This window comes from Sarcophilus harrisii, chromosome 3, assembly GCF_902635505.1.
Source record: "Sarcophilus harrisii chromosome 3, mSarHar1.11, whole genome shotgun sequence".
In the NCBI taxonomy this organism is placed as follows: Eukaryota; Metazoa; Chordata; class Mammalia; order Dasyuromorphia; family Dasyuridae; genus Sarcophilus; species Sarcophilus harrisii.
In genome coordinates this window covers 147,656,328-147,678,429 of record NC_045428.1, presented here as the reverse complement: position 1 = coordinate 147,678,429, position 22,102 = coordinate 147,656,328, and the positions used below count along the sequence as shown (strand labels likewise).

The following is a 22,102-nucleotide window of genomic DNA, read 5'->3' as shown; positions in this document are numbered from 1 at the left end:
GAAATAACATTAAATTGCCAAAATTTTATTTGGAACAGTTTGGAATACCTATAAATACGTGAATATTCTAGAGAAACAAAATTCAAATTAAAACAAGCAAATCTTTTCATGTTTGTGAAAGTTTTATTTCTCAACAGTATAGCTTAGAACAAACACTCTCGACAAATTGAAAGGTGAATTTTGGTTCTTAAACTAGAACTAATGAAATTTATTCTCACATAATTCAAAATTATAATGATTTTATTATTATATGAGTAAAACCAGGCTGGCACAGAGAGCTTGATTCACAATCAACAGGACTTGAGTTCATTTTATGCCCTTGACATATATTGGCTATGTAATCCCGTGCAAAGCACTCTCTATGATTATATGTAAGTGACAAAGAAGGTAATGATGATCCTAATCAGGTAAAGAGAGTTTCCCCATTCAGCAATCCATAATCACAATGAAATCACAGTTTCAGCCCTTATCCCTGTGACTATGGAAAATATCACAAAGTTTGTAAATATAAAAAGTTTATTTTATTGAACTTATACTTTAAAGAAAATAGTTAGGAAGACCTATAAAATTGCCCAAATTTTCTATGCTGCTCAATTTCTCCCTGATTCCCTGGTAGGCACAAATGTCATCATTTCTAGGATTAATGCAAAACACCAACTTTTATAGAACTGCCCTTTACCCTGTTTGTCTGGATCAAATTTTCTCTGAAAAAGCAATGAAATGTTTTCATTCAAAAGATTTTTCTAGGTAGGCGAACAGTTATTCAACAGGAACCAAGCTGAAAATGACTGGAATTTTTTTATGGTTTATATTCTAATAATAGAGAAAATGCCAGCAGAAGCCTCTACCTATTCCATATTAGCTGTGCAAGCTTGGAGAAGTCACTTAATCTAAGGTAATTATGGGATAAGGAGGGAATGGGAACTGGGGGAATCAAGAAAGACTGTGTAGATGGTAGTGTCTAACTGGGTTTCAAATGAAACTAGGGATTCTAAGAGAACAATGTGAGAAAGAAGTACATTTTAAGCATGAAGGAATGAAATAAAAGTCAGCAACCAAGGCTGAGGGGTCATGTGTTAGTGATGGGGTTGAACCCTGAAACTGTCCAAACTCTCCTCTGGAAGAGACCCAAGTGGGGAATGACATAAACTGAGATCTTTTGGGGGGACTGGATGTGTATCCCCTTCAGGGAGCTCCCAGACCCTGGGAAAAACCTGCAAACTCCCAGTTAAGTGGTTTCATTCAATTGGAAATCTTAGTCAATCCCCCTCCATTGAACTGCCACAAACAACTCTCAGTGGCTCAAACTCCCAGTTAGGTTATCTCATTCTATTTTAAATTGAATTGAAAATTAGTCTCTCAGGAGTTGGCCCCCCCAAAGCAAACCCCAATATATCTAGTGATACATGTCCAGATATCTTTGCAGATGTCCTAAAACAGGACCTTGCCCACTGTTAAGATATCTTCTTCTCAGTGTTTACCTTTGCTATCTTCCTAACAGGACCTTGCCACTAAGAAATCTGTCTTCCTAGAAAAAGGTGGCTTTTCAGTGCCAAAAAATCCCTTTTTGGGTTTGTGAATTCTTTTGCACAGGACCTAGGCAGACCAGAGGGGGGATTTCCCACCCCAATTCTTTCATCTCTTCACTACCACTAACCTCACATTTGACCTCATTATTAGGAACAGTAACAAGGCCAATTTGGCTGGGCCACAAAGTGAGTAAAGGCAATTAAAATAATACAACTGAAAAATGGTTGTCAGATCATTACAACAGCCTCCTATTGCACTTGCCTTATGTCTCTCCCTGGTCCAATTCATCTTTTTTTGTTTTTGTTTTTTGTATTATTTCTTCTTTTCCCCCCAATCCACCCATACGTAATTTTCCTAAAACAAAAATCTAATCATGTCACATCTTTCCCATACTCATATTAACTCTAGTGGATCTTTATTAACCATAGTATCATTTGGTATTCTATTTGGCATTTAAATTCATAACCTGCCCCATTCCAACTTCTCCAAATGTCTTACACATTATACTTTTCTACAAACTCTATAATTACACTATATCAGTCTGCTTATCTTCCTGACATCATAATGTCCTATCCCTTTGTACATACCAACTGCCCCTCATCTCTCTCTACTTCTGCCTCCTGGAAGCTCTGCTTTCCTTAAGGGCTTTGGGTAAGCACCAACTTTTGTATAAGACTCTTCCTGATCGCTTCAGCTATGTTCTCCCTTACAAGACTAACTTGTGTCTGCTTTTTAATGTTTTGCATGTGTGCATGGTGTTTGGTATATACAGGTGTGTATACAGGTCCCCCCCCTTTGATGATACATGTTCTACTGTTGTCTTCATAATTCCAAGATTTAGCAAAATGCATGGTCCAAAGTTAAGTTTTTCTTTCCCCCTGAGGCAACTGAGGTTAAGGGACTTGCCCAGGGTCACACATCCACGAAGTATCTGAGGCCATATTCAAACTCAGATCCTTCTGACTCAGAACTGGTACTCTGTCCACTGCACCACCTAGCTTTCCCCCAAAGTAAGCTTTTAATAAATCCTTGATAGAGCAGGGGAGTGACATGATTAGATTACTATTTTAGGTAAATCACTTTGAGACAGAGATCACTGGGTATGTAGCAAAGAAGCTGGAAAATTAATTGCTGTTGCAATACTTCATTCATCTCCAATTTGTTGTGTTTATAACTTGTTTGAGAATAGACAATTGTTTGCATGTAGTGTCTTCTACTGGATTGTGAGCTCTTTGAGAACAGGCATGGCTTTGCTTTTTCTCTTAGCACATGTTAAGTGCTTAGCGAAAGCTTATTAACTTGATTTGCATACAAATGAGAGATGATGAGGATCTATATTAAGATGATGGCCACATGAGCAGAGACAACTAAGCAAGAGAGGCTTTGGAGGTAGAAAGAAAGAATGAATGAAAGTAAAAGTACTAATTAAATGCTCCTTTTGTGCCAAGAATTATTATAAATATTGGGGATATAAAATAAAGACATCTCAAGGAACTCACATTCCAACTGGGGAGAAAGGAAAAGATATATATAAGAGGAGTCTGGTAGCAAATGGATTAGAAAGGGAAGAATACCCAGCTGTATATCCAGTATCTTGTTGGAATCTGGACAGTAGGAAGGCTGCAATACTGAAGTAAAAGGTCTGTGATATAAAGAAAAAAGGTTTCCATATAGTGGGTATTCTTTTTGGGCAGTGTGGAATCTGGAATCTAAAATAGAAAGACTCTAAAACAGAAATTTAACAAGATATAGTGACTGATCAGATGAATAGTATGAAGGAGAATGAGAAGACAAGAATAACAACAAGGTTGCAAACCTGAGTGATTCAAAGTCTTGGGATTTCCTCAAGAAAAATAGGAAAATTGATAACAAGGGTAGATGGGGGACAGGAGTGAGGCAGGGAATTGAGTTATGCTCAGACATGCTAGGTTTTAAATGTCTTCATAACATCCACTTAAAAATGCTCCAAAAGCATTTGGTGATTCAGAATTATAGCTAAGGAGAGAGCCTAGGTCTCAACATGGAGATGTATCTAGCAATCAATAAATCAACTTATTATGTGTCCAGCACTATGCTTGACACTGGGGATATCCATCCCCCCCGCCCCCCCCCCAAAAAAAAAGGAAAATGAAACAACTTTCAAGGAACTTACATTTACATTCCTGGGGTGAAATACCATGTAATATGTAATGTGTGTATATATTATGTATTCAGATGTCTATGTGTATGTATATATGTATCTTGTATATACAAATATATATGTGATATATATAATTTGCATATCTTGTATATACAAACACATAGATGTAATATATACAGATAATATATAAAATGTATTATCTGTATACCCACATTAAACTAACATATATATAAAATATAATGCATACAAACATTGTATTATATGAACATATTTATATATAATGGATACACACAAAGTAACCTTGGATGGTGACTGAACTGAATTTTCAAGAAGAGCAGGGATTCTATGAGACCAAGATGGAGAGGGAGCTCATTTCAAGCATGCAAGGATAGTCAGTGGGAAATAGGATGAAGAACAATAAAAAGGGGAGATTTACTAAATTGTAGAAAGAATAAAGGCAAGTAATATTAAAGGAGACTGGAAAGATAGAGGGGAAAAAAAGTTGGTTCTGAAGAGTTTTCACGTCAAACAGCAGTTTACATAACATAATGAATTTAACACAGAACTTTTTCCAGTTTCCCCCAATCCTTGGGCAAGATAATAAGCTGCTATTTCTTTACACTTTCAAAACTTATATTGGTAAGTAGAGGATGTAATAAACTGTAATATTTACAAGGGCTGTGCATATAAAATATACTATTATACTTTCAAATATATGATTTCATTAAAATATATATAAATACTAAATATTTCTTTAAGAAATCAACAAAGTCAAAACAATACTGAGACATTTAAAAATGCCTGCCACACACTTTTTTGTAGAGGCAAGGAATTGGAAATTGAGGGGATGCCAATTAGTTGGGGAATGGCTGAATAAGTTATAGTATAGGAATGGAATGGAATATAAGAAATGAGGAGGAAGCTGATTTCAGAAAAACCTAGAAAGACACAAATGAACTGATGCTGAATGAAATGAGCAGAACCAGGTGAACACTGTACACAGTAACAGCAACATTTTTCAATTATGATAGACTTAGCTCTCCTCAGCAATTCAATGAACCAAGACAATTCCAACAAACTTGGGGTGGAAAATACCACTCACATCCGAAGGAAAAAATATGGAGAAAGAAATAATGAATGTAGATCAAAGCATACTATTTTCACCTTTTCATTTTTTCTTTCTTGTAGGTTTTCCCTTCTGTTCTGATTTTTCTTTCACAATGTTACTATTATGGAAATATGTTTAAAATGATTGTGTATGTATAACCTATAGATTGTTTGCCATCTAGAGGGAGGGTATAGGGCAAGAAAGGGAGAAAAAAAATTGGAACTCAAAATTTTACAAAATTGAATGTTAAAAACTATCTTTACATGTAATTGGAAAAAATAAAATATCATTAAGTAACAGTAAAAAAAATAAAATGAAAATAAAATGCTTGCCACTGGTCATAAGCAATCACATAGAACTCAGAATAATATGAATATGCTTTTTAAAAAATATATTGTTCCTAAACGCAGTTATTCTATAAAATACCAACAACAAATATTTTTAGATATTAACTTAATTTGGAGAAGTATGCACATTGCAAAAGTTTAGCTATCAATATGGCGGATGATGTTAAACTACACAAAGATATGGCTATTTCACTTAAGTTTTTTCTATCAAACTATTAGACCTCACTGCAGGCTTGATACAGGCTTGTGGATGTGAATTCTGGACTCGTAAAACTAAGCTGCCCTTTGAGCAACAGGTTCATACTTCAATTTAACAAACATTTAAGGACTACAACATGCCAGGTGCTATGCTAGGTTACAGTGTCAATGCAAAGCTGACGACTGGCACTTTCAAATGAAAGGGGCAGCTACATAAACTGGTACTGGAGAGAAAATAAATGAGTTAAGCTCAGAAAAGCTAGGATGAAAATGTCTACCTGCATCTCAAACTTAGAGATACTGGAGAATATGAGGAGAAAAGATAGAAAAAAAGATGTATCATCAGCAAAGCAGGTGAGCTGAGAGAAAAGGTCAGAAGTATTTAATCAATGGCAACTAATGAAAAAACATAAATATAAAATCAAGGCTTCAGAAAATTCACCAGTACTAATTTGAACACATATTTTGAGGCATCTATAAACTATTCATCATTTTTGAGTATTACTGTAGACAGGATGATCATGAAAAATAAAAGCTTAAGGAGGGAGGGAGGGACATTCAATTTACTGACTCCTGCCTCAGCTATGAGCCTACAGTGGTAGTGAACTACAGGAAGAAACATCACTTCTGTTTTAGGCTAACCTCATTCAAGGTGCTGGATCAGAGTTTAAAACAGGAGTTATTTTGAGAGAAAGAATTACCATCACAATAGAATCAGCTGACTTGCTCTATACCCTCATGCTCCTCTTCTTTGACTCTGCCAACCACATTTACTCTCCCTATGTGCCTGAGAGCACATGCCCCAATCTTTGTCTTACTGTTGTTCACAAAGTAATACAGTAAAATCGTCTTATAGAAACTCATACCTTGTTCTGAAAGGTTTAACTATGAAAACTTCAAAAAATATCATGCCTCAGAAATTACATTTTGGAAAACTTATTATATATTTGAAGTTTATGTGTTTAAGCTTTAACAATTCTGTAAGAAAACAAGTTTTAATACAGGCATATTATGGTACTATGTTAATATAAAAAAAGAATCTTATCTATAAGGACATAATGAGAATTAATAACTAACATCTTAACTATGGAAGTTAAAAGTTCTAAGAGAAAGTAACTCAAATTAACTATGCTTCCAGAACATACTTAAAATGGGAAAATTGTGTCCCAAAACTCTTCACACGCTTTAAGGGCTTTGTACTTAAACATGACAGATTTTCTTTTTATATTAGCAAATGAATCTACATGGGAAAAAAGTAAAATATTTTTTATTTTTAAACTTGACATTAATCCTTTGGACACAGCATTTTAAAATGAGTTGTGGATTGTTGAGGTTTTTTAAAGTATTAAGTGAATCTACATTGGAAAAAAATGTAAATGTCTTTCTCTTTTTTAACTGGAATTTGACAACTGATTCTTTAGAATAATCTAATTCTAAATTAAGCAAATCTATTGGGAGTTACTTACAAACCAGAAGGCAAGTTACTGGCTGTGATACCAAATGAATACTGAATAGCTTCCACAAGGATCAAGTCAAACAAAGCTGACAAAATCCAGGAACCCAATAAAAAAGACTGTAAAGAAAGAAGAAAAAGTTTCACAAACAAAAATACTAAAGTCATTAACTTAAAATCACTTTAGCATACTACATTAAGAAACCTGACTTTTTGTTATTTTCATATTAATATTTGAACATCTTTGACACACTTCTACAACAGCAGAGAGCAACCCTTCCATATGGTTTCATAAGTTACTGAGGGCAGAAAAAAATTATCATCAGGTGGCCAATCTTCTGGTTGATGAGTTTCTCTGAAATTAGCTAAAGAGGCTGCTCTTTGGAGGATAATTCAATGACCTCTGGCACTCTAAATTTTTTCAGCTCTACTCAGTAAGGTTTTCTAAAACTTCTATCACCAGACATAACTTCAAGAACCCAAGGTCACTGGCATGTCAGAATGAGGTATCAGTCTGTAATGAAGACCAAGTGGCCTTTCATCATCTGCTCTTCACACATAGATTACTAAATATCCTCCCCTCCTCATTGCCACCTCATATAAAACTCTTCCTTCGGGATGCCACTTAAGCACCACTAACACATGCTTTCCTGATTCCCCCACCCCCACAACAACTCGTGCCCCCTCCTAAACTCCCTTATAATTAACTATTTATATTTATTTTCATTGTATTTCTTGAGCATATACTTTTCTGTATACTTGCTGTCTTCATTATTATTGGAATTTAAATTCCTTGTAAATAGGGATTATTTTACTCTTTCCGTTTATATCCTCAGCACCTAGCAGAGTACTTGGCATATAAGAGGTGCTTAATAAATGCTTGTTCATTGGTTAACTTTAACAGATCAAAGTTAAAGAATACAAAAAAATTATACATATGTAACATCAGATTTCTGACATGAATGAATTATAACTTTATTAAATTTCTAACTCTAAGATTTTCTAATTTATTACATATATTTTTTTTTCTGAGCCAAGAACTTTTGAAATATTTTAATTAACCTTGATAATGTTCCATTTCCAAATAATACATATAAAAATTTTTAAATGAACATGCAAAACAATGATTTTTTAAAATGAAAACCTGATCGTTAGAGCTTTACCCCAAAATGATCTAAGAACTTTTGAAATATTTTAATTAACCTTGATAATGTTCCACTTCCAAATAATACATATAAAAATTTTTAAATGAACATGCAAAACAATGATTTTTTAAAAATGAAAACCTGATCGTTAGAGCTTTATCCCAAAATGATCTGGGAACATTCTTTTTCTCCTCATAGAGACCAATTACCAACTCGGTGGGTTTTTTAACAACCTATCACCCACAAGATTCTATTGTCCACCTTCCCTTCCAAATTCTGTGAAAGCACAGTACAGATGCTGGGAAGTACTGCACTTTTGTACCGATATCTGGACTCTCTTCTGAAACACCTCCATCTGACCACTCTACAATCACAAATATGATACAGTGGAAATAGCATGGAACTAGAGTTGATTGACCTAGATTTTAATCTATTCAATGCTACGTACTATCTATGTGACCCTAGGAAAGTCACATCATTTCCCTGGACCTCAATCTTTGCATTTCTAAAATGAGTGGACGAGATCTTTTATGGCCTCTTCTGACTCTAAAGCTGTGAATCTATCAACTGACTTTGTTGCAGATGTTAGAAGTCTTTGTTATGGCTCTGATGATCTCTCATAAAAGAAGATTGAATCTATCCATCTTTATCAGAAAAATCAAAAAATATCATTACCTTTCCCCTCACTCCCATAAATCTAAGAAGGTAGATTATAATTCTAATTATAATCTAATGGAAGGGACCACTGAGCAAGCAAGCTCTTTAGTATAGATATGAGAAAATAGAAGCCCAGAGTAGTTGGGGTTTGCCTGAGCTCACACAGGTAGTATCAAAGTCAAGATCTAACCAGACTCAAGATTCTCTATACAGAGTCACATACACCCAGCACAGAGCCTTATTCAAAGAAGGTACCTGATAAATGGTTGGTGAAGTGAATGTTCAAAACAGACTTACTGCAAATTTTCTGCTGCCATATCTTCTTTCAAATATTCTAAAGTTATATATGAGTAGACTACTACAAAATGTATCTTTCAAATCAAGGCAAATTATTCTTCCACATATCAATCGCCATATCTAAAAAGTAAAAAATGCATGGAAAAAAGTCAGGATATTTCAAGCTCTTTTCATAGAAAATTTATTACACTGAATTTAAATTATTTGTTTCATTTGTACTTTTTGTAATCTATTTTAAAAGGAAAAAAATTCTTAAAGGTTGAGATTTTTCTGTTTTAAAAAACTGGCTAGAACATAGCATAAAACTTTTTCTCATAAAACATATGATGAGGAACAAAAGTGGTTATGAAATTATATATTTGAATGCCTGAAATATATGCATTCTTACACAACTGATTAAATTAACAAGGCAAGACATGCCTTATTCATCATCCATAGTTCTAAGTTAACAATATCACTCATATTTGATGTGTAGAGTTCTTTTAACTATTCAGAGCATATTTTCTCTCATTCTGTTTCTCCTCAGAATTCTTTTCTACACTACAAAGCTAACTCGTACCGAGTTTATAATCTATGACAACCCCAAGTCACAGGATCATCGACTTACAACAAGAAGAAAGCCTAGGTCATTAAGCCAAACCCATTTTACAAATTAAGAAGCTAAAGTTCAGTGAGATTAACTAACTTGCCAATGAGTTACAATCTAATGGAGAAGGTAACAAGCAAATAATTATGTACAAAAAAACTATATACAAAATAAACAGGAAATAATTAACAGAGGGAAGGCAGTATAAATAAGAGAGCTTGAGAAAAGCTTTCTATAGAAGAAGAGTTTAGTTGGGACTTAAAGCCTGGAAGTAGAGATGAAGGAAAAGTATATTTTAGGCATGGAGGACAGCCAGAGAAAAAGCTCAGAGCTGATAGATAGAGTATCTTGTTTGTGGGATAGCAAGGAGACCACTGTCACTAGATCACTAGTATGTGGTAGAGGGATAAAGATGTAAGAAGATGGAAAAATGGAAGGTGTTAGGTTATGAAGAGGGGTTTTAGATTGAAGCTGGAGATGAGAGAGTCCCATTGAAACTGACTCAGTAGGAAAGTGACATATGGTCATACCTGTCCTTTAGGAAAATCATTTCAGTGGCTGAAGAGAAGATGGATTTGAGTAAGAAGACTTGATGCAGACAGGCAGACTCCTCAGCAGGCTAATGCAAAAGTCCAGGTGTGAGATAATGAGGAGCTACACCAGAGTGGTCAGTGTCAAAGAAAAGAAGAGGATAAGTTGAAGTGTTATTGCAAAAGTGAAAGTGATAGGCCTTGCCAAAAGACTGGATATGAAAGGGGAGAGATGGCAAGGAGTTTGGGATGGCTCCTAGGTATATGAGCCTGAGAGGATGGGTGTGCCTTTTTAATAATAAGGGGAAATGGCTTAGAGGGGGAAAAGGATGAGCTTTGTTTGGATATGCTGAGTTTAAGACGTCTACCTGACAAACAATTTTAGATATCTAAAAGCCAGTTAGAGATGTGGGATTAGAGGCCAGTGGAGAGTGGGGGATATGATAAAGGAGATTTGAGAATCATAACCTTTGAAAGGAGATCACCAAGTGAAATAATACATAGGGAGTCTTCTCCCTCTTCTTTGGAAGAAGGCCCAGGATAGAAACTAAGAAGGAGGATCCAGCAAGGAGAATGAGAAGGAAGAATCAGATAAGTAGGAGGAGTCCTCAAAAACTAGAGAAAAGAAAACAATAGGAAAAGGTAAACAATAATGTCAAAAGCTGCAGAGAGGTTGAGGATGAAGATGGAGAAAAAGTTAATGGATTTCAAAACAGATCATTGGTAAATTTGGAGAAAGCAATGTTGAGGGAATGATAAGGCTGGATTATTCATAAATTGTCCCCAAGATTCTTATGATAAACTTGGCTAAATGTCTTGCTAATCATGGTATGCTGTCTATAGAGTTCTTCTGCCATACATAAGTCACATATCATTACCCTATTATTGATATATCAACAATAATAAGTTAAAAAGGTATCTAGAAGAGTGAAGTGGAAGAGATAAGAAAGGCAGCATGATATAGTAAAAACAAATCCTTAAAAAAAGAAACTCAATTCTTAAAATCAAAACAAGATAACCCAGCCCTCAAAAGTAAGCTCATCTAAACTATGCCTGAACATATCTTCCAAATAGCAATTTTGCCAAGTGGTTATATGGTTTTTACTCAGTTACATCCAATAAAGAAGAATGTACTTCCCCCGAGACAACTTTTTCTACTTTTACAACTGCTAACATACATAATAATCTACATACTGTGTAAAACATACATAAAACAAGATGCTAAGTTCTAGTGTGTTTGCCTTCCTCACATGGTAGCTTAAAAACCACTTTGCTCAGAACTTCATAGTTATACCCCATCCTAGTATAACACATTAAATAAATGTGTACTGGATCCTCATAGGTATCTGTCAGATTCCTTTCCTGAGCCATCTTCAAGAGAAGAGTTTGGAAATATCTCCCTATATGCTACTTCACTTGGTGATCTCATCTCAAAGCTTACGATTCTCAAATCTACTTATTATACTTATATGAATCGTACCCTGATTTTATTTTTACATATACCATCTTCACAAATGCAAGCCTGAGTTAGGATAGCTCAGAGGTCAGGGCAGTTCAAAGGAAGACGTGGAATCAGATGGATGTGATTGGTTTGCCTACCATACCTGTCAAGAATCAAGGAGTGGCCAATCAGCCAAGAAACTTGGAAGTTTCTTGACACAGATGACTTGGATAGATATAGGAGACTCTAGAAAAGGGGAAGTGCAGGGGGAAATAGCATCAACCCAGAGAGAGAGAGAGGAAGGGGGAATGAGGGGAGAGAGAGAGAGGGAGGGAGGGGGAATGAGGGGAGAGAGAGAGAGAGAGAAAGAGAGTGCGCATGTACAGCTGGAGCATCAATGGGTTCAGAAATAAAAACGGCTTCCTCAAAGAACAGGTTTTTCCTGACTATAATAATAATCCCGAAGTAATTACTATCTTATTTTCTACAACTCTAAGTTATAAAGCTTTGTTTATTTTCAAAATGAAAATGCAACATTAAAAATGCAGTTAACAAAGTATTTGCCACCAAAATGGAAGCTCCTCAAGAAACTTCTCTTTCTTTTGGGGGCACAGCTAAAAAGCAACAGAAAAACTTTCAAATGGCTTAAATGTGGGAGGAGGTCAGTATATTTCTCACAAAAGCACCTAGGTGAATACAGTGTAAACAAAACTGGTATGGACTTGGTAAAGAAATGGCTGAAAACCACACCGCATTCTCTACCCTCACCATCACCTGTAACCACCTGTGCACACCATCAGCAGTTAACATTTTCTTATCTAAGAGAGGAAACACATCTTCCAAAGTTCCATATTCTTTCCAATTCTGATACTGGCAAAATATCTGTAAAGCACTTTAGCACCAGAATAAAATAGGTCCTTGAGAAATGCTTGTTCCCTTCCCTTCAAATTGTAAATCATCAAGTTAATATCATTTTTTATTTCATTTAAATTCACAGACTCAAAAAGTTAGAAAAAAATCCAATCTACTTTTGGACAGGCTTAATTTTATTCTTTCAAATTTCTACACATTACTCAGAATCACAGAATCTCAAGAGTCCATCTGGTTTAAACATTATTGGGGGGAAAAAACCCCACAAGTGCTCATCCAACCATAAGCAATGGTTCTAAAATCAGGGCAGCAAGGTGGCACAGTGGATAGAGTACTAGGCCTGGCTTCAGGAAAAACTCATCCTCCCAAGTTCAAATCCAACCTCAAACACTTACTAGCTATGTGACCCTGAGCAAGTCACTTAATCCCAATATTACAGAACTAATGCCAGGGTTCCTTCAACCTGTTCTCATATGACACAATCTTGAGATTCTTCTCCATGCTACCCCTCCTCATGGGATGTTCCCCAGTTTATCAGTCCTTTCATTTCACAGATGAACAGTCTAAGGTCTTGAATTGGTAAACAATTTGCTAAAGGCCACAGAGCTCATCAGAGGCAGAGTAGAGGCTGTGTCTTCTTAAAGGACCATTACAAGTCATTTAATCCAATCTTCTCATTTTAAGATAAGGAACCTGAGGTCCTCAGAATTTAAGTGACTTTTCCTGGTAATAAACTTCAAAGCCAGAATCCAGATCCAGCACTCAGATTCTTGGTCCTCTCTCTTGTACCATGAGGCTTATAAAATTAAATGATATTGTCTTCATATATGGGAATAAGTAAAATGTAAAAAATGACCTTGGTAAAAATTTGTCAGGTTGATTTGGAAAACTATTAAAAGGATAGATATTAAAAGACAGCTTTCTCATTTCTAAAACATACTCAAATTTATAAGAAAACAAGCCATTCCCCAATTGATAAATGGTCAAAGGATATGAACAGACAATTTTCAGACAAAGAAATTAAAGCCATTTCTACTCATATGAAAAAATCTCTAAATCATCCTTGATTAGAAAAATGCAAATTACTACTTCACATCTCTCAGATTGGCTAAGATGACAGGAAAAGATAATGATAAATGGAGATGTCAGAAAACTGGGACACTGATACAAATTGGTGAAATGACCCAATTATTCTGGAAAACAATTTGGAATTATGCCCAAAGGGCTAATGAAAATGTGCATACTCTTTGATTCAGTAGTGCCATTAATTGGTCTGTATCCCAAAGAGATAAAAAAAAAATTGAGGACAATGGCTGAATAACTTATGTATGTTAATGTAATAGAATACTGTTCTACAGGCTGATTTCTGAAGACTTACATGAACTGATACTAAGAGAAGATTAGTAGAACAAAGAGAACATTGTATATAGCAACAAGATTAACATGATGTTCAACTGTAAAGTATTTGGCTCTTTTCAATAAAGAAACAATTCAGGACAATTCCTATAGACTTGTGAGAGAGCCATCTGCATCCAGAGAGAAGACTATGGGGACTGAATATGGATCATAACATAGTATTTTCACTTCTTTTGTTTTTGTTGTTTGCTTGCTTGTTCTTTTCTTTATCATTTTTTCCCCTTTTGATCTGATTTTTCATGTGCAGCATGATAAATGTGGAAATATGTTTAGAAGAATTGCATATTTAACTTATATTGGAATACTTGCTATCCAGGAAAGGGGGGAAATTTTGGAATAAAAGATTTTTGCAAGGATGAATGTTTAAAAACTATTTTTGCATGTATTGTGAAAAATAAAAATCTATTATTATAAAAAAAAATGACAGCTTTGACATATACATTACTTTTCTTGTTGTTACGGTTTGTCCTGTTGTATACTGCATGTGAATGTACCAGTAGTAGTGAGGAGAGGAAACAAATCCTGAAAAATAATCATCCCCTCTTCCACCTTTCCCAATTCCCTTTTCCAGGAGGTCTTAAATAAATTATCAATAACTTACCTGCAAGTCATTCTTTACAGCTTGTAGGTTATATACAAAGAAATTCTGATAATGTTGAAAAAGCAGTGCCAGTAAAATCGAAAGGGCGCTCGGTACTAGTAAAAGGCTCTTCGACAAAGGTGCCTTATCTTTTAAAAGAAGAAAAAAAAAATAAGGTCAACATTATTTTTAGGGGGATAAAACAATATCAAGACAAAAAAAAACCAAATAAACAAACCCCAAACTCCACAGAACACAGAATTTCTGCCAAAACTAATAAAATTTAGTTTTCTACCAAAACACATTTTAAAAACTCCCACAATACACTTGAAGAGGAATATTACTAACAAATATTAGGAAGCAATTCGTATCCAACACCTAGCATTTGGAAGCCTTATTAATCATTACCTCTTATATGTCCTCAACATAAATGGACTACAATTTCAACAAAATCTTTTTGCAAAACATAAACCTATAGAAAGCTATAGAAGAGAAATCCTTAAACTGTCTCTACATCACAAATCTAATTTGTAGCCTATTGAAGTTTTTGTACTCATTCTCAGAATGTTTGTATACAATTAAAGGAAGTGATAAATTTTAATTAGAGATTAATTAAAATAAAGATGCATTTTTTTCCCCAAACAAGTTTATAACTTTTCTGAAATTCATGGACAGAATCTTAGGGTAAACCTCAGGTTAAGAACTCTTGGTATAGAGGGCAAAGCAATATAAAGGCTTACTTTCTACCACATCTAACGGTTTGCAAATCATGATATAGATATAGATATGTGTGCTTGCATTATCTTCCATAACCCAAGTTCAATACAACATAACACACCCCCTATGTGTAAGGGACTGAGCTAGGTCTTAGGGACATAAAGATAAATATGAAACAACAATTAACCTGAAGCAGCTTACATTCAACTAGAAGAAACTAAACCCCAAACATCAGCTGGTCACCATTCATTCTGATGACGAGGTTATTTAGGCTTTTTCATATGAATCAGTTTTGCCAATGATGAATGGTCCTTACTACTACTGACATAATAAATTAGTTGAATGAAATCAGAATGTAATTACATTATGTAATATTCATTTTCTGTGCTGTTTATAGATGAGTTGTTTTTGTCTGCACCCTCTTAGTGCTGCTGAACTGCCAAGTGACATACATTCAACACGTTCTTGGGTAAAGTGTGAACATTTTGGACTTTGTTTCTAAAATTTTCTACACTCTCCTCCTAGTAACAGAGTCAATGTTATTTTCCTTTTAATTCAAAACAAAATGCTGTTGATCGTACTAAGTACAGTGATGATTTCTAGCCACAAACTTTAGAATGAACACGAAGATATTGTTCCTATTGCCTTTATTAAATTAATATTTTTACATGAATCTCAATCACTCTACTTGCATGTTACTTGACTGATCCTGCTTTTATATGTATATATGAGCTACAGCTACAGAAATATCCTCAGTTCAGGGAGTCCAGAAGATTCAAAGAGTTCTTCACAACTTTCTGCAATGTCTGGTTTGTTCTTTTCAGTGAGACCTGTTAATCTTGTTTGTATGTCACTATCTAATTACAACAGCCAACTGTGTCTAATTGTATCTAGAATAAAATAACCCAGTTTCCCAGTAGGAATAACTTTTTAATTTTAAAAATTTCCAATCCTTTCCCTCCACTTTTATCACTATAGAAAAAAAAAGCAGTAAAAACTTTTTTTCATGCTCTTAACTGTTTTTCCAAGAGACCTCACCATGCTTCAGCTTTTTCTTCTTCAAGATTCTGATTCCAAAGCAAACTTTATGCAAAATAGTGTTTTGCATTAAAAAAGTGTTTTTAGACTTCTGAACTAATTTCATTTTCTATCATCTATTCCCCTTTATTCAGCTCTCCTTTTCTTTACAATGTTTTTCTCTTTCTTGATGGCATGAAAACATGTATGCATTTGCTCTAAAATTAACACTACTTAAACGAATTCCAAGACGAAAATTGCTTTTGTGAGCATAATTGAAATGATTGTCTTTCCTTAGAAATAACTGCTTCAAATATGGTATTTTAAAATCCACAGGATTAAAATTTGGTATTTGGAACTTGCATAGTTTGGCTATACTTAGTGTATAACTTAAGATAATTTCCTTTGCTGTAATGAACAGGAAAAAATAACTATTTTTCTTGCTGTTCTCCCACACCAGCTTGAACCCTGTGCTTGACCATTTGAATGAATGTGCTACTACCTAGAATTTTTTCCCCCCTGAAGCAATTGGGGGTTAAGCGAGTTGCCTAGGGTCACATAGCTAGGAAGTGTTACACATGTGTGAGAATAGATTTGAACTCGGGTCCTCCTGACTTCAGGGCTGGTGCTCTATCCACTGCACCACCTAGGTGCCCCCTACTTACAATATTTTACTTCATGTTCAACACTGTTAACTCCCCATCATCAGATTTTTAATTCAATGTCTTCAAATGGGGTAAGTAACCTCTTATTAGACATATTTGGGCATAATATTCCTGTTTGCATACAGGTTGATGATGATGACCGGAAGTTATTTCTAATTCAGATTCCAGGATTCTCTCCTGTTTCATGAAGAAATAGAGTCCACTGTAAATACATAACTCCCTAATTTGAACTGGGCTTTCAGTGTTACTTAATAATCCTTTTGTTTAAATGTATCCCCTCCCTTACCATTCTCCGCAGTACCTATTCCTTCCTATTTTTATCACTTCAAATCACCACCACTGAACAAACTTCCAATCCTTGTAGCAAAAGATCCCATCTCTTACATCACTAAATCAAAACCAGCAACTCCTTTTCTATATGTTTTAAAAAAAAAAAAAATCTTCCATCTTCTCATCTTTCTCCTTTCAATTCTTTTTGTCAAATCTTGTACCTTTAGTGCCCTTCTCAATTTTCTTCCAATGGTTTTGTATTCTGTCTGATTCTTAATCTTTCCCTTGTAATGGAGTCTGGCACATGGGCAGACCCTATCAGTTCCACCCAAAACTTTCAATTTTAGACATTTCCATTTGTGGGATACTAGAGAAACTAACCCCCCTTCAAAAAAATAGAATGTAATTCTATATTCAGTTTTCTGGTGTACATTCCCTCAGTTCTAGTAAAGTGAATACCTCAAACTTCTGCATTTGGTGTATAAATACTAAAATTCACTGTCTTAATAAATACCATATAAATGTAGAATCTAATATGAGAAATAAAGCATTTGCATTACTAGACCACTAGTGCCTAAAACCTTAGATTGTGGCCATGACATCAGGGAGGTAATGCCATGACATGCAAGTGAACTAAGTTTGAAGAAGGGCTGTGCAAGGTCACCTGCCTCACTTTCCTCTCTAGAGCCATCTGGGTTCAGACTGGAGATGGCCTTGGATACAATGGGAGACCTTGGGTTTTTTAAGTTAGGTTTTCAACAGGTCTCAGTTTGAGGCTAATTTAGTGATTAAAGGTAGGCAAAAAAGAAATGAGGCAAAGAGCGGTCTTTTTCACACGGGAGGGAGACAGAGAGAAGAAAGGAAGACGTGAAGATGGAAGGGAAGGGGAAAGAGAAAGAGAGACAGAGGCAAAGAGATAGGGAAAGACAGATATAGAGATAGAGAGGGAGGGAGAGAGGGAAAGATAGAGACAAAGACAGAGACACTGACAGACAGAAAAAGAGAGGGAGAGAGAGGGAGAAAGAGATGGAGAAGGAGGAAGGGAGGGAAAAACAGAAAAGAGAGGAGAAGGCGAGGGGGAGGGCGAGGAAGAGGGAGAGGGCGAGGGAGAGGGAAAAGGAGAAGAAGAGGGAGAGGGAGAGGGACAGGGACAGGGAAGAAGAGAGAGCAAGTAACAATCTATAACAGCCAGAGTGATTTGGGTTAAGGCATAGTCCTCAAGAAAAAAATATAATTCATGAACCCCAAGATACCACCCAAATAGAGATTTAGGCTAGATAAGAAAGAAATGAGACTTGAACTGTTTAATTTATTGTGAAATCCTTAAGCCGTGCAAATTCACAGAATTTGCCCAAGTACTTGAAAAAACCAAGTTAGTGGCTTTTAGAGCAAAGCTTCTTAAACTGTGAGTTGAGACCCCACATAGCAAAACAATGCTGAAGCTTCAAAAATTTTGGCAACAATAAAAAGTATCATCAAGATTTGATTCTTTATATAAAAATAAATAAGCACATCCATCTCATTATTTGCAAATTTGCTTTCATCTTTAATAAATGGTGAAATTATATGTATATCAAAGAATTGTTATAAAATGAATTTTTAAAGAATTTATTATCAGCAAATATTTGATTTGTATGCCTATTTTATCCGTCTATATCCTCAGGGCTGAGTAGAAACTTCTTAGACAAAAAGGAGTCTTTAGTGGAAAAAGTTTAAGAAACTTCGCTTAGAGTGCTTAGTTTCTTTCTTGGGAGTTTTCATTCATCTGTGAGCTGCTTATGATCTCGTTTTGCCATTTTTCTAACTGAAATTACTTGTCTAGTCAGATGAGTACACAATTGCATTTGGACTGTCCTTGAAGAGGCAAAGATCCACTTTGGGGTGCCTTTTAGAATAAGGATCCAAAGAAATTCTGCCTGAACATTTATGGAAATTGTTTATGATAAAGAAATTTTGCTAATTGTACAATATTTCAGAGTCTGATTCTTTTTGTACAGCAAAATAACGTTTTGGTCATGTATACTTATTGTGTATCTAATTTATATTTTAATATATTTAACATCTACTGGTCATCCTGCCATCTAGGGGAGGGGGTGGGGGGGTAAGAGGTGAAAAATTGGAACAAGAGGTTTGGCAATTGTTAATGCTGTAAAGTTACCCATGTATATATCCTGTAAATAAAAGGCTATTAAATTAAAAAAAAAAAGAAATTTTAGTATGGTTGGTGTAGAAAGGGACACTTGGAAATTCTGTCCACACCTGACTATAGATGTTGATGAAGTCTTGGAATCCCAGTTTTCATCCTGGATAGTAAGAAGGGGTAAAGGTAAAGGGGTAGGGGAAACTTCCAGTCCTTATTAGATGGAGAGAATATCACATGTTCTGGGATTGGGATGGGGATTTAAATTTTCCTAGACAAGAAGCTTCTGTTTTTTTTCCTTTGGTAGTTATTCAATTATTGAACACAATTAGGTGAACATGAGTCCAGAATAGTAGAAAAGAGATTTTTCCTTGTTTTTCCTTTTTCCTTTTTCCTTTTTCCTCTCCTCTCCTCTCCTCTCCTCTCCTCTCCTCTCCTCTCCTCTCCTCTCCTCTCCTTTCCGGCTTCAGTTAAGGCCAATACTGAATCTCTTGTTTTTGAGAAAAATTGTGATTTTTTTTTTGTTTTTACCTGAACATGTGGGACTAAATAAGACTGTGCCAAACTGCTTTAGACTTTCTTGTATGGCACTGGGAGAAGAAAATGAAAGACTAATGTTTATGCTTGCCCAGAAACCCATCTATAAGACTCTTCTGGAGTGGGGACATGGATGTGTTCAAAATGTACTCCTGCTCATCTGCCAAGGAATACAAATTTTTCAAACAGGGTTAAGAGTATAATAAGAATCTAGTGCATGCACAAATCCTATCATCTTGCTAGCTGATGCAACTTCTATATATGGAAGATCCATGAAAATGATAGATAAGTACTTTGGGGAGAATAGGGAGCCTATGTGGACATATGGTAACTCATTCCAATTGCCTAACCATGTGGTTGGGATGAGGGGAATTTTCTGACTGGCTAGGTAGGGAGGAGACTTCAAATCTACAGAAACTCAGTAAACTTTTTTGCTCATGGCACTTGCTACAGAAAGTGGGATAATCTACAGAAACAGTAACTTTTTTTGCTCATCAGGACTTGGTACAGAGATTGGAGCATCCAACTATTTAAATCTAAATCAGGGACTGGATGCAATGGGAGATACCTTGGCCTTTTTTAAGCTAGGTCTTTAAGGGGTCTCAGATTGAGGCCACACTCATTCAGTAATTGAGACTAGGTAGTAATTGAAGCTCAAGGTTTCTGGCCAAAGCAGAAATGATTGTTAGCTTTCCCTGGGCAATACTCTTTCCACTCTGCCACTCTCTTAGGGACCTAAGATCTAATCAATCTATCCATTTACTTTAAGTGTTTATGTAGATGTCCTACTATTGGAATCTTTACAAACTGTTAAGTCATTAGAGTTGATAGAGACAATAATTATCTAATTTAGCATGGTTCAGTATGATTGAGTTGATCTTACAAGGAGATATTATGGGCCAGAACTTGAAACAAGGTACTAAGTACAACTGATAGAAACAATGCTTGTGTTCACACCTTTAGAGAGCTCGTAGAAGCAAGAAGTATTTAAGTACTCATTGGAGTTCACATGTTTGGGAGATTTCAGGGTTTAGTATGAGATATCCGAATTCACACCTCCCTTGAAGCTCTTAGGGCCAGAGAGCACACTGGGAGATATCCCACAATCCCACCCTCAGAGAAGGAGCATAAATAGAGCTTCAGGGAGCCAGTCAAAGGTTTTACTTCAGGACATTCCCAGAGGCTGGAAAGGGGCACTCTGGCTCAGACACAGAGCACTCTGGGATACTGAGAGCCAGAAGCTCTTTCTCGGAGGCTAGATAGATTCACCTTGCTGCTGGCTGGAGGCTGAAGGACAAACCTTTGGATTTGGAGACATTCGGAGGGAGCTCTTGCAACCAAGCAGAGAGCTAGGCCTCTAAGAATCTACCTATCTGGGCCCAAGGAAAGAGACAAGACTTGGAAGGAGAAAATAAATGCTTGTATTTTATCACCTGGCTGCATTTGGGTGATTATTTACTTGTAATTGAAACTAAGGCTGCCTCCAGAAAACCTCCCCAAGAAACCTGCTCCCAGAGAGAACCACTATTATTATTTTAAAGAAGAAAAACACCACATCCTACAATCCCCACTAGACTAAAACCTTCCTGATAACAACTAATGTGCCAGTATTTCACAGAATGACATTCTCATAGTCAAAAGGAACTTTCCACAAGCCACCTTGTCATAAGTATTTGTTCATTTGTAACAGTCTGATCAAGTGTGTGCAATTTTGGAAGAGACACTTTACTTTGAGAGATTTTGGCTTTCTCATCTGTAAAATAAAGGGTTGGCCTCTATCAATATTTCTCAACTCTGAAAGCAGGCCATAAAGAAGTCTATCCCCTCCAGCTGTCAATGTTAAATTGATTAATTTAAATTCAATCAATTAAAATTGATTACACAATGGGACTACCTGCCATGCTATAAATTTATCTTATAAAATCCATTATATAAAATAATCAGGAGTTTGAAAAGATAAGAAAAATGTAAATAACCAAGGTCTACAAACCTAGTTAAAAAAACAAATCCTTAATATGGGAAAAATGCAAATATAATATCCCTAATTTATATTTATAAGTGGTATATTTCATTCACTCTACTTAATGGTACCATTTCTTTTTAAGTTGTCTATTTCCAAGGTTGAATTAAATGATCCCTAAGGTTCCTTCAATTTTCAATTTATCCTATAACTGAATATTGTTCCTTATTATAAAATACTTATTGATAGACAATTATATCCATATCTCCAAGTAAGTTGTTTGTATTCAGAATATTTCTAAAATAACATATATTAATATATTTAGAAAATTTTTTAAATCTTACTCTTTTGAACTAATAAGTCTAATTGTTACTTGATATCATTAGTAAATAGGCATTTTAAAAATCATGTTAAAAGATTTTATTCTAAGCATTACATCAAAGTTTTGTTTAAATCAAAGGGTTCCACAACTGGAAAGAGTTTGAGAGTCACGGGCCT

The 22,102-nt window shown here is 35.3% G+C and overlaps 1 protein-coding gene across 1 annotated transcript in view; it reads right to left on the bottom strand.

The window, feature by feature from the left end:
• The window catches only part of UBAC2 (UBA domain containing 2), a 251,807-nt gene that overhangs the window by 186,483 nt on the left and 43,222 nt on the right, over window positions 1-22,102 (bottom strand). The window contains exons 2-4 of the mRNA XM_031958618.1: window positions 14,320-14,447; window positions 8,876-8,995; window positions 6,790-6,896 (exon numbers count right to left, since the gene is read on the bottom strand). Coding sequence (XP_031814478.1) covers window positions 6,790-6,896; window positions 8,876-8,995; window positions 14,320-14,447 — 355 coding nt within the window. The remainder of the gene's footprint in view (window positions 1-6,789; window positions 6,897-8,875; window positions 8,996-14,319; window positions 14,448-22,102) is intronic.